The 13,574-nt window shown below is 45.3% G+C and overlaps 1 protein-coding gene across 3 annotated transcripts in view; it reads right to left on the bottom strand.

Annotated features, from left to right (window-relative positions):
- The window catches only part of LOC140738585 (inositol 1,4,5-triphosphate receptor associated 2-like), a 160,333-nt gene that overhangs the window by 17,294 nt on the left and 129,465 nt on the right, over nucleotides 1-13,574 (bottom strand). For 2 of the 3 annotated variants that reach the window (XM_073066063.1, XM_073066061.1), the window contains 5 exons: nucleotides 12,150-12,237; nucleotides 10,047-10,101; nucleotides 9,934-9,961; nucleotides 3,508-3,648; nucleotides 2,154-2,285 (listed from right to left, as the gene is read on the bottom strand). In XM_073066063.1, the coding sequence (XP_072922164.1) occupies nucleotides 2,154-2,285; nucleotides 3,508-3,648; nucleotides 9,934-9,961; nucleotides 10,047-10,101; nucleotides 12,150-12,237 (444 nt within the window). The remainder of the gene's footprint in view (nucleotides 1-2,153; nucleotides 2,286-3,507; nucleotides 3,649-9,933; nucleotides 9,962-10,046; nucleotides 10,102-12,149; nucleotides 12,238-13,574) is intronic. The other variant, XM_073066062.1, reaches the window with a different exon arrangement.

The raw sequence follows: 13,574 nt of genomic DNA on the forward strand, positions 1-13,574 counted from the left end.
ACCAGAGTGGTCTGGTTGAGGGATTGCATCATCCCAACCTGATTGACATCTGAGACCCCGTGAGTGGGGATAAAAGTCGGGTCTAGGGAAACACCTCTCAGACGCACCAGGAGAGACGCTACGAGACCGGTGGGGGCTTGTGTGTGTGTCCACCCTTGCCTGGGTGAAGAGTCCTCCACGGAACGGTCTAGCTAAAGGACGGAGACGGATCAAGGTCGTAAAAGGAAAGTCGGCAAGTTAATAGCTGTTATTCTCTCTCTCCAACAATTGCAACCCCGCGAACAACAACTACTGCAGCCTGCATGAACTGAACTGAACTTTATATTTCCATCGGACAATTCATTATCCCCTAGACAACGATAGAGCTTATTTCTTATTGATTATTATTATACCCGCACTTTTAGGTTTAGTATTGATGACGTATATTATCTGTATATTTGCATTGATATTATTTTTGTGTATTTTTACTAATAAATACTGTTAAAAATAGTATCATCAGACTTCAACGGATACTCCTATCTTTGCTGGTAAGATACCCAGTTACGGGGTTCGTAACAGTGCTACATGGACAATACAAAAACTACACTGAACTACATAAACCAACACAAAAACTACATCAGACTACAGACCTACCCAGGAAAGTAACACAGAACAGTGCAGGCATTACAATAAATAATAAACAAGACAATAGGCACAGCAGAGGTCAGTAGGTTGGTAGACCGATGGCTTGGGGGAAAATCTGTTACACAAATAATCAGCTGAATGGCGGCGTCCAAGATTACATCCGTTTCTGTTCTCCCGTCAAGTACTTTGTTGCCACAGATGTAGTCCAATTTAATGTCCATTGGAGAGCAGAATGGGTGGGAGAGTCGGCCAGCTAGGGCTTGCTATTTTCCTGGCACAGACTCCTACCCGCTCACCTCACTTCCACTTCCTTGCACACCACTTACGATGTCCCCGACTCCGGCCACCGGCATCAGGCGACTCCGAGGACTGCAGGCCCGATTCCCTCAGCAAGCCAAGGTCGCGCAATCTAACCAGCAGATTTTCATGAAGGTTTGTTTTTGGCTGATCTCTGTATTGTAACAGTAACTGGCGATGGTAGATAGTCGCTCCGTTATCCATTGCCCTAAACCCTGATTGTGCCTTAAAGTAAAAAACTAAATTAAAGTAGCTCCAGGTCCGAAAGGCCGATGCTGCTGCGTGCTGCGCCACCTACAGCGCGTGATCCTGGTGGGACGAGGCTTCCGATGGATCTTTAAAAGACCATTTGGGGTCCGACAAAATTTGGTATCGGTATATTCTTGCCACATGCTAGGAATATCATGAAGGATCTCATCCAGCCTGCTCATGGACTGTTTGGCCCACTCCCATCAGGGAGGAGGCTAATGTGGTATCCTGGCATTGGCCACCACTTGCTTTCCCCAAGCAGTACGGCTAATCAATACCTCTTCCCACTATCCTCCCCACTACCTTACTTCCTGTTAGAATCACCTTTATGTACAGACGCTCCTGGGCCTAGCATTATTTTATGATATACAAATTCTGTACATAAGCTATTTTACTTAGTTGTGTTTCTTACATGCTTTTTAATTATTGTGTTCATTATCTTTTATCTTATTGTGTTTTTTTTCTGTGGTGCTCCAGATCTTATTTTGTTCTCCTTTACACTTGTGTATTTGAAATGATATTAACAATTTTGAATGCACCGAGATACAGTGAAAAGCTTGTTTACACAGATCAGATCATTACACAGTACATTGATGTAGAACAAGGTAAAATGAAGTACTGTGAAGGTAGACAATAAGGTGCAAGGTCATAAAATGGCATCCTGTCATACTAGGAACCATTTAATAGTCTTAGAACAATGGGGCAAAATCCCAACCTCGAGGCTGGAGGCATGTGCTTTTGGGCTTTTGTACCTTCTTCCTGATGGGAAAGAGGAGAGGGGAGAATGTCTGGGGCGAGGGGAGTCTTTGATAATGATTTACTGAGGCAGTAAAAAGTGTAGACAGTGCCCATGGAAAGCAGCTTAATGTGTTGGTTCTGCCAGCTTTACCTAGTGACTGGCAGTGCCTACTTAAACACAAAGGTGAAATTACAAGCACTCAGATGCTTTGTACAAGCGGTCAACAACAGTAAACTTTCTTCACCTGGTGTATGGCACCAAGCATCTCAGCACGGCTCATCACCCTGTTTATGGTCTGGGTAAGGACACCAAGACTTTTCTCAAGTTTCTCAAAGATTTCCAATGTCTGCTCCTCTTCACACAGAGGCCGTACTGTCTGTGGGGAAACAAAACAAAGAGATTAGATGGAGAGTAGAGAGCGAAAGGAGAAAGGGAGGGAACAGAGAAAAGAATGAGACCTCCTCCAGAACATGCTGATCTATCATCTACAGTGTATTAATGATTTAGATAATATGACAACTGGATCAGCAACTTTGCAGATGACATCCAGAGTGGGTGGCATAGGAAGTTATCAAAGTTTGCAGCAGGATCTGGACCAGCTGAGAAAATAGGGTGAAACATGGCAGATGGAATTTAATGCAAACAAGCGTGAGGTGTTACACTTCTGGGGGATCAAAGCAGCACAAGACTTACAAAAGGAATAGTACGTCTGAGGAGTGCTATACAATAAAGGGACCTGGGAATACAGATCCATAATTCCTCAAAACTCAAGGCGGTTTTGGAAATATTGGCCTTCAGGGCATTGACTACAGGAGTTGGGATATGTTGAAGTTGTATAAGATATTGGTGCAGTAGAATTGCACAGAATAATTTAGATAATTTAGATAAGTATGCAGTTCTACTCACTTACCGACAAGAAAGATATCAATAAGCTTGAAAAGGGCAGAGAAATTTTACAAAGATGTTGTCAGGACCTGAGCACCTGAATTATAGGGAAAAGTTGAATAGGTTAGGTCTTCCCTGGGGTGTAGCAGAATGAGGGAGATCTTACACCATAGAGGTATATACAATTAGGAGGGGTATAGATAGGGTGAATGCAGACAGGCTTCTCCCCTCAGGTTGAGTGAGGATAGAACTGGATGTCATAGGTTTAGGGTGAAAGGTAAAATATACAAGGGGCATCTGAGGGGAAACTTCTTCAGTCAGAGAGTGGAACGAGTTGCCAGTGGGAGAGGTAGATGCAGGTTTATTTGCAGCATTGAGAAGCTTGGATATGTGCCTGAACAAGACTAAAGAAGAAGAACATGGCCTGGGTGCAAATAGATGGAACTAGACAGACCAGGTTGACATGGAGTAGATGGGCCAAAGGGCCTGTTCTGTGCTGTAGTATTCTCTGATTTTATGTTCATTCAAGCTGAAAGCTTACAATGTAATGGCTTGGTAAAATGGTTCTCTTAAAAGAATTACATTATATATAATCTCCCACTGACCAAAACCAGCAGACAGTGTGTGCAGCCTTATTTTCCCTGGGTGTTGGGAAGAGGATAGAGAAGACCGGCTGTTCTGCTAACAAGCCAATGAATGAATTCCATGCCAACCTGCAAAGCTTGCTGACATTTCTCAATCTCTTTTTTCAAGTTTATTTCAGCCAGATCTCGGGATCGTTCCTCTAGCCGTAATCGCTTGTCGAGCGTAAACATGTCACACTTGAAAGCTAATGAGAAGCGGAGAAACTCAGCCTGTGTTTAAAAGAAAAATAAAATGCACAGTCTGTTTAAAGCAGTATGCATTCTCACCCCTTCGGTCATTCCCCACTTTTAACTCCCCGGTGCCTCTCCAAATTCGGCCATTCCCATCACTCACTGACCCTCACCAATTGTTATAGATGCATCCTATCCCGGCGTACACAGTTTGGTGTGACAGATGCTCTGACCACAAGAAACTATAGAGGGTTGTGGATATAGCTCAGCAGATCACTGAAACCAGCCTCCCCTCCGTGGACACTTCTCGCTGCCTCAGGAAAGCAGCCAATTTCAAAGACTCTTCCCTCCGCAGTCATTGGCAAAAGATACAAAAGCTTGAAAACACTTACCATCAGGCTCAAGGACAGCTCTGATGAAATTGTTGAACAATTCTCTAGTACAATATGATTGACCATAGGCCCTTGCATCTTACTGTTTTGCTTGTACTGCACCATATTCTCCGCTCTGTTACCCTTCTTCCCTTGTACTACCTCTGTACTTATTTTGAAATGATGGCATGCAAAGTCTTCCTAATGCATCTCAGTATGTGTGACAGTAATAATGTTCCACAAGTTCTGACAGACAGCAAGGATACAGGGGTCTGTGGGATGGTTTTTGGACACCATGAAACCTCGGTTGGCCACGATGACCCCATGTGTGACAGTGCCACAGATCACCTGTCAGGTGGCGGCCATGTACTCGCACTCAAAGTGGGACCCATAAGACAAAGGAACAAAATTAAGTAATTTGCCCCATCAGGTCTGCTCTGCCATTCCATCCTGTCTTCTTCCCATACCCTTTGATGCAGCACAGTGGTGTAGTGGTTAGCATAATGCTTTACAGTACCAGCGACCCAGGGTTCAATTCTCATCACTGCCCGTAAGGAGCTTATACATTCTTCACGTGACCGTGCGGGTTTCCTCCCACAGTCCAGAGACATACTGGTTAGGAGCTTAATTGGTCATTGCAAATTGTCCTGTGATTAGGCCAAGGTTAAACTGGGGGATTGCTGGGCAGGAAGGGCCTATTCCGGGCTGTATCTCAATAAAGAAAAACAAGAAACCGGTTATCACTGTGGGGTAACAGCTGATCAACCCACACAGCATACTAGGGACCCGCTGCACTGTTTAAGACCATTTCAGGAGAGATGAGAGCATTCTCACACTCCACTTGTACTATGTCTGATATGCCATTCTGTCCCCAATCCACATCTGAGTAAACATTCACTGCTGATCTCATTGGTTGCAGATTGGCTTACAGGCTGTGTAGAACCTCTGATATGACTAACAGCAACCATTCAGTAGCCACACTAGTACCATAGTACTTAAAAGCTGGTTGCAGAGATCACACCCATTGTGCTACCTGCAAACTCCTGAGGAAGCTTGCAAAAAAAAAATCAACAGGGTTACACTGTGCTGCTATGCTAAATTCAGCACTGCATTGTTGCAGAAAACCTGACAGCACGTTCTGAGCAACGCACAAAATGCTGGAGGAATTCAGCAGATCAGGCAGCATCTATCCAGGTGACGGTTGTTTCGGGCTGAGATCCTTCAACAGGACTAGAAAGGAAGGAGGAAGAATCTTGAATAAGGTGAAGGGAGGGGAGAGTGTACAAGCAGGCAGGTGATATGTGAAGCCAGATGAGGGGGAAGGTGGGTGGGTAGAGTAGGGGGTGAATGAAGTGAGAAACTGGGAGGTGATAGGTGGAAGAGGTAAAAGGTTGAAGGAGGAATCTGAGAGGAGAGTGGACCATGGGAGAAAGGGAGGAGGAGGTGCATCAGAGAGAGATGATGGATAGGTGAGGAGAATGGAAAGGGTGAGCAGGGAATTAGAACAGGGAGTGCGAAGAGAGAAGGGGAGGTGAGAGAAATTACTGGAAGTTTTAGGCCCAGCAGTGTTCTGTGAATTCCACAGTTTGAAACTTTGGTCACCACCAACTTTAGGTTGACACATGGAGGCACCACAAAGCAATTGAAAGGATGAATTTCTATCTCCATATCTAATCAGCCAATCATGTGGCAGCACCTCAATGCATAAATGCATGCAGATATGTTCAAGAGGTTCTTTTGTTGTTGAGACTAAACAACAGAATTGGGAAGAAATGACTTCGACCGTGGAATGATTGTTGGTGCCAGACAGGGTAGTTTGAGTATCTCAGAAACTGTTAATTTCCTGGCATTTTCATGCACACTAGTCTCTACAGTTTACAGAGAATGTTGTGATAAACAAAAAGAAAACATCCAATGAGTGGTAGTTTTGTGAGCAAAAATGGCATGTTAATGAGAAGGTCAGAGGAGAATGGCCAGACTGGTTCAAGCTGACAGTAACCTTTTACAACAGTGGCGGGCAGAAGAGCACCTCTGAATGCACAACACGCCAAACCGTGAAGTAGATGGTCTACAGCAGCAGAAGACCACACTGGGTTCCATGTACCAAATAAAGTGGCTACTGAGTGTAGAACAGTACAGGCCCTTTGGCCCACACTGTTGTGCTGATCCTTTAACTTATTCTAAGATCAATATAACCCTTCGCTCTAACATGGCCCACTACATTTTTCTCTCTCTACATGCCTAGCTAAGAGTTCTTATATGTCCCTAATGTATCTGTTTCTAACACCGTGTTCCACACAGCTGCCACTCTGTGTAAAATAAAAACCTGTCCTTGACATCCCACCCGCCCCACCCCGTACATTCCTCTCAGCAGCTCAAAGTTCTGCCTCCTAGTATTAGCCGTAAAGGACACTCTCCACAGGGTGGGATGATGGCAGCTCAAACAACTTTCAGGAAGCTCGACACCATCCAAGACAAAACTACCCACTTGGTTGGATCCCTCCCACCACAGAACAGTAGCTACACTGTGCATTGTCTACAAGATACCCTGCAGTCACTTACCCAGATGATCTGACAGCACTTCCCAAACCTTCAGTCCTTACTGGGCTACATCACGGTGAGAAGTTGTTTGTTGGTGAAGCTATGCGGGGTTTAAAGAATCCTTGGGCCTTTCAGAAATTTCTGAGAGCAGCATTCATAATGACCTCTTAGGCACTCAGCAGGGACCAACAAAAAGAAGTGACGTGCAAGTGCAGCAGCCATTGTTGGAGTGGACAGTGTTAGAGTGGCCAGGCTTTGGCTCAACAGGTGCAGGCAAGAACAGGCACAGGCTAGAGATTAAAATGGAGAAGTTAGAGGTTTAACAAGGTGGCAGTTAAGGTGGTGGAATGCTCCTGCAGTGAGATGTGGGGTTTCAGGGTACCAAACTGCCTCCCTGATGATTAAGCTGCAGGAAGTGCACCCAGTTTCAGCTCCTGATTGACAAAGTCAAGGAACTGGAGCTGGAATTGGATCTGTATGTACTCAGGTCTATCCAGAAGGCTGGAAACCAATCGATGAGACATTTACTGAGGTGGTCAGACCCAGAGTGCAGGCTTCAGATAGTAGGTGTGTGAACACCAGGAGAAATAAGGGGAATAAACAGTCAGTACAGAGCTTCCCTGTGGCCATTCTCCTCAGCAACGAGCATACCCCTTTGGATACAGGTGAGGGAATGGCCTATCAGGCACAGTAACAGTAGTCAGGCCAGTGGCACGTGTGGCCAGCTCTGAGGTAAAAGTCAGGCATAGCGGTAGTGATAGGAGACTTAATAGTTAAGGGGGTGGACAGGAGATTCTGTGGCCAGGATAGAGAAGCCAGAATGGTGTTCTTTCCCAGGGATTGGGGTCCAGGTGGTCTCAGAGCAGGAGAATCCTTGGGAGGTTGAGCAGCCAGAGATCATGGTGAACATTGTCACCAATGACACAGGTGGAAAGGGGGGAAAGAGTAAGTATAGGGAATTAGGAAATAGGCTGAAGAACAGGGCCTCCAAGGTAGCAGTCTCTAGATTACAGACAGTACCATGTGCTAGTTAGGACAGGAATAGGATGATGCTAGAGATGCATTGTTGGCCGAGGAAGTGGTGCAGGGGATAAGGTTTCAGATTTCCAGATCATATTGATCTCTTCTGGGGAAGTATGGCCTGTACAAAAAGGATGGGTTACACAAGGGACCAATACACTTGTGGGCAGGTTTTCCAGAGCTGTGGGGAGAGCTTAAACTAATTTGGCAGGAGGATGGGAACCAAAGTGATAGAGCTGAGGATGGGGCAGTTGGTGCACAAATCAAAACATTGTGTAGTGACATTGTGAGGAAGGACAGGTGGGTGACAGGATAAAGTTGCAGTAGGTGAGATGAGTTGAAGTGCAACATGGGGCAATATAGAGAAGGGTGTTGAATGCATTCCTCACCATCGACTGAATCTGACTCAACCATCGACTAAACCTTTAAGGCATCACGCGCAAGGACTCCAGTCCTTTTGTGCTTTTCTTTTGAAAATCTCTCCATTTATAGTCTACCCACACACATGACCATATACCCCCCTTACATTTATTCCATCTGCCACTTCTTTGCCCAGTCTGCTAATTTGTCTAAGTCCTTCTCTAACCTCTCTACTTCCTCAAAACAACTTGCCCCTCCACCTATCTTCGTATCTTCCACAAACTTTGCCACATAGTAATCAATTCTGTCATCCAAGTTATTATAACGTCAAAAGAATGGTCCCAACACTGGCTCCTGTGGATCACCACTAGTCACTGGTAGTCAACCAGAAAAGGCTCCCATTATTCCCAATTTTTTTGCCTCCTGCCAATCAGCCACTGCTTTATCCATGCTAGAATCTTTCCTGCAAGACCATGGGCTCTTAACTTGTTAAGCCTTGGCACCTTGTCAAAGGCCTTCTGAAAATCCAAGTACACAACATCAACCAATTCTCCTTTGTCTATCCTGCTTGTTACTACTTCAAATAATTCCGACAGATTTGTCAGGCTATATTTTCCCTCGAGGAAACCATGCTGACTATAGCCTAATTTATCATGTGCCTCCAAGTACTACAAAACCATATCCTTCGCAATCGACTCTGACATCTTCCCAACCACTGATGTCAGACTAACTGGCCTATAATTTCCTTTTTCTGCCTCACTCCCTACTTGAAGAATGGAGTGACATTTACAATTTTCAACTCCTCTGGACCCATGCCAGAATCAGTTGATTCTCGAAAGATCATTACTAATGCCTCCACAATCTCTTCAGCCACCTTTCAGAACTCTGGGGTGTACACCATCTGGTCCAGGTGACTTATTTACCTTCAGACCTTTCAGTTTCCCCAAGAACCTTCTCCCCAAAGAATGGCAACTTCACTCACTCCTGCTCCTGACACTCTCGAACTCCCACCATACTGCTAGTGCCTTGCACAGTGAAGACTGATGTAAAATAGTTTGTCTGCCATTTCCTTATCCTCCATTAGTACCTCTCCAGCATCTAAAAGATCATCCCTACAGACTAGAGGGAACAGCCTCAGAATTGAGGGATGTCCATTTAAAACAGATGTGGAGGAATTTCTTTAGCTAGAGGGTGATGAATCTGTGGAATACGTTGTCGCTGACGGCTGTGGAGGCTATTCCACCAAGTACACTTATAGTGGAGTTTGATAGGTTCTTGATTAGTCAGGGCACCAAAGGTTACGGAAGAAGGCAGGAGAACGGGATAAAGAGGGATAATAAATCAGCCATGATAGAAAGGCAGAGCAGTCTCGATGGCCAAATAGCCCAACTCTTCCTCTATGTTTTATGGTCTTATGCCCCAAGGATGTGCAGCAGGAATACAGAGACACTACCATCTGTGGGATCCCCTCCAGATCACACACACTTCCAATTTGGAATTATTTTGCCAGTCCTTCAATGCCATCGGGTGTAAACAATGGAATTCCACAGCCATCAGTAACGTGGCAGCCTCTTTAACGGTTATACACGACTCTATACCTGCTCATGGTTAATTAGGGGTGAACAAAAATACAAACCCTTGCCTTGCCTGCAACACCCACATCCCCTTAAGGAATTGGAAGCCCTGAAGCTCTCTCAAGCCTAACATTCACAGAGATGACTGAACTGAACCATTTCCCTGCAAAAGCGTAGAGATAAGGCATAAACACGAGAGATTCTGCAGATGCTGTTAACACAAATGCTGGAGAAACTCAGCAGGTCTGGCTAAGGAGCTGACGTTTCAGGCTGAGAGCCAGTCTCAGCCAGAAACATCAGCTCTTTATTCTACTTCATAGATGCTACCCGACCTGCTGAGTTCCTCCAGCATTTTGTGTGTTAGAAGGAAGACAGGGAATTGAATCTTCCATTTACCCAAGGACAGTTTGCAGAGATGTTAACTGATACGACGTAAACTTTGTAGACTGCCCACCTACCTCCACATCCTGTTCACTGGCTATTGCACTGCAGGAAAACAGAAGGAAACTTCAGTCAGAAACACAAAGACAAAACACCAGAATATCAGTGTGAATTCCACTTCATTTCCTACCTCTGCAAATTGGCTTTATTTGACAGATCTTGACACTGAGTCTTCATCGTTCCTGCTGAAAGACAGATGGCCGTTACCAAGGACAGATTATGATCAAGGTCAAAGCCATTTGTGGCTGAGCTTTGCTCTGTACCCACTTTAATGAGATTACAAATTACTGCAGCATATTGTACCCGTGGGGGAAGGAAAGGATGCAACAGTACTTAAAGTTTAATTAAATCAATGAAGCAAAAATGCGCAAGGGCTAGGCCCACAGGAAATTGTATCACAGTGAAAAAGATCAGCTTTGTCACACATACATTGAAAAATACAGTGAAATGCCTCATTTGCATTAATCAAATCAGCAGGGATTGTGCTGCACAGCCCAGAAGTTCTGCCATGTTTCCGATGCCAACATGGCATGCCCACAACTCACTAACCCTCACCCGTACGTCTTTGGAATGTGGGAGAAAACTGGAACATCCAGAGGAAACCCACACGGTCACGAGGAGAACGCAGAAACTGCTTACAGACAGCAGTGGGAAGTGAAGTGGTGACCACCTCACTATCATGCCAGTATTCCAGGTCTCAGAAATTTTAGGGAGAGCCACCCAGCCCAAGGAGATAAGGGCAGTGCATGGAGTAATTGGTAGTTCCTTGCAGCAATCAGTACATTGTGCGTTTTCGGTAGCCCCTGCAGCACTGGTCCCAGAAGAGAATGGAACACGTACAGCATATACACCTGGGACACGAGAGATTGCATAACTGCTAGAAATCCAGAGTAATACACACACAATGCTGGAGGAACTCATCTATGGAGAGCATCTATGGAGAGGAACAAATAGTCAGCATTTTGGGCCAGGACACTTCATCATGATGGGAAAGGAAGGAAAAAGAAGCCAGACTAGGAAGGTGGTGGGGTGGGATTGTTTATTTGCCTCCACAGATGCTGCCTGGTTTGCAGAGTTCTCCACCAATTTGTGTTTCTATACAGTACTTTGGAAACATGAACTCCGCTTCTCTATCCATGTCTGTTCTGTTGAGAGCTTCCAACCCTTGGCCAAAATGGGCAAATTCCTGCTGCTATCCTTTTGTATCACAGGCTAATGATCAGGAATTCTGGAGGCAATTGTTGCCTCTCCCTAGCACAGAAACAAAGAAAGTGGCCACTCCCAATGTCTGCCGTTACAGGATTGAAGGAGGATAACTGTTGTCTTGAGGAGAAATGATGTTTGTGAACTTCACACTCCATCTCAAATCAGAATCTTCTGGTGGATCACATTCTCATTACGTCTGTGGCATAGTCCATACTCTCACTCAACTTGCATGGTGTGCACAATTTAGCAGAAGTGGACAGTGGTACACTTATTGGAGCTGTTGCCTCACAAAGTCAGAGACCCAAGTTCGATCCTGACCTTTGGCGTTATTTATGTGGAATTTGCATGTTCTTCCTGTGACTCTATCAGATTCCTCCAAGTGCTCTAGTTTAGAGTCACACAGCATAGAAACAGAATCTTTAGCCCAATGTGTCCATTTGGACCAAGATGCCCATCTAATATAGCCTTATTTGCCTTTTTTTTAGCTAATATCCTTCTGCTTCCCTTGCCATCTACCCTAGACATCTAACATTCTACCCTGTCGAATGTTGCTAGCCTCTTCTCTGGCAGCTCATTCAATATACTGAATACGTTTTTCTCCCTCTCACCTTGAACCTATGACCTTTGGTTCTTGATTCCCCAATGCTCAGATAAGACTGTACATTCACTTTATCTTCACCCCTCGTGATTTTATACACCTCTATAAGGTGACCCATAAAAGGAGAGGACATCACTACCCATGGCAAATCAAATCGGGCCAGGTTACATAAACCTACAATATAGGCAATGGTCAAAAGTGAATCCTTGCATTGCGTAGATGGTCTCTCAGCCATATTACTGGTGCCTTGGTTCTTCAGATCCCTCCCTTGAAACTCCTCCCCATCTTTCTCTTCCTCCCTTTATAAGCTTCTGTCCTGGCCCGTGTAAGTCTCTGGTATTTGTTCTGTTTCATGGCATTAGAAATGCAATAATGTCCATAATGTTGAAACAGAAGTGGACAAAGATGGTCATAATTGATCATTCTCACCTTCAGCATTGCTAGTTGTGTCAATAGGGTTCAGCATCACTTCACACGGGCTAAGTTCATCTACAGCCACGGTGCCTCGAGTAGCCTCCTAAACAGAAGGGCGTGGGGAGGGTTGAGAAGTAAACCAGTTGTTAATGATGCAGTATCCTACACAGCCAGCAATTCCATGGATTACTAAGCTTATGATAAAAGTTCTAATGAAATGTTTCGGGGAGATGTTTACAAAAGATATCAATGGAACATACAGAGAAATTTACAAGTATGTTGCCAGAACTTGAGGACCTGAATTAGAGGGAAAGGTTGAATAGACTAGGACTTCATTCCCTAGAGCATAGGAGAATGAAGGGAGATCTGATAGAGTTTTTTCCCTCCATTGAGGTTGGGTGGAACTAGAACTAGAGGTCATGGGTTCAGGGTGAAAGGTAAAATGTTCAAGGATAGAGGGTGGTGGGAGTGTGGAATGTACTGCTAGTGGATACAAGTTGGATCTCAATATTTAAGAAAAGTTTGGATGAGTACATGAATGGGAGGGGTATGAACAGCTATGGTCCAGGTGCAGCTTGATGGGACTAGGCAGAATAATAATTTGGCATGGACTAGGTGGTCTGAAGGGCCCATTTCAGTACTGTGGTGTTCTACAACTTTGTCAGAGATAGTTTTTTTCAAAAAAGAAAAACAAGAGTAGTGTCTAGAACACATAGCTGTAGGTGGTGGTAGAAGAGACCGATACAATAGGGACTTTTAGATATGTACTTGGGTGTGAGAAAAACAGAAGGTGTGTGTGGGGGGGAAGGTTAGATTGATTATGGAGTAGGTTTATACGGGTTGGCATAGCATCACGGGCCAAAGGGCTCGTGACGTACATTGTCTGTGCTCTAAAACAAACCCCAGATAGTATTTAGAATGGAGTATTTTTCATGCAGATGTACAATAAGGATTGTACATTTATTCCAGCTTAAAGACAAATGAAATCCAGTGGAAGCCCATGGAACAGAATAGAAATGAGGTGGTTGGGAAGGGCAGAGGTGTGGTGGAAGCGAGGGAACGAGGGGGTGGGAAGGGCAGAGGTGTGGTGGAAGCGAGGGAACGAGGGGGTGGGAAGGGCAGAGGTGTGGTGGAAGCGAGGGAACGAGGGGGTGGGAAGGGCAGAGGTGTGGTGGAAGCGAGGGAACAAGGGGGTGGAAGGACAGAGGTGTGGTGGAAGCGAGGGAACGAGGGGGTGGGAAGGGCAGAGGTGTGGTGGAAGCGAGGGAACGAGGGGGTGGGAAGGACAGAGGTGTGGTGGAAGCGAGGGAACGAGGGGGTGGGAAGGGCAGAGGTGTGGTGGAAGCGAGGGAACGAGGGGGTGGGAAGGGCAGAGGTGTGGTGGAAGCGAGGGAACAAGGGGGTGGAAGGACAGAGGTGTGGTGGAAGCGAGGGAACGAG

The sequence above is a fragment of the Hemitrygon akajei genome, chromosome 14 (assembly GCF_048418815.1).
Source record: "Hemitrygon akajei chromosome 14, sHemAka1.3, whole genome shotgun sequence".
Taxonomy (NCBI): Eukaryota; Metazoa; Chordata; class Chondrichthyes; order Myliobatiformes; family Dasyatidae; genus Hemitrygon; species Hemitrygon akajei.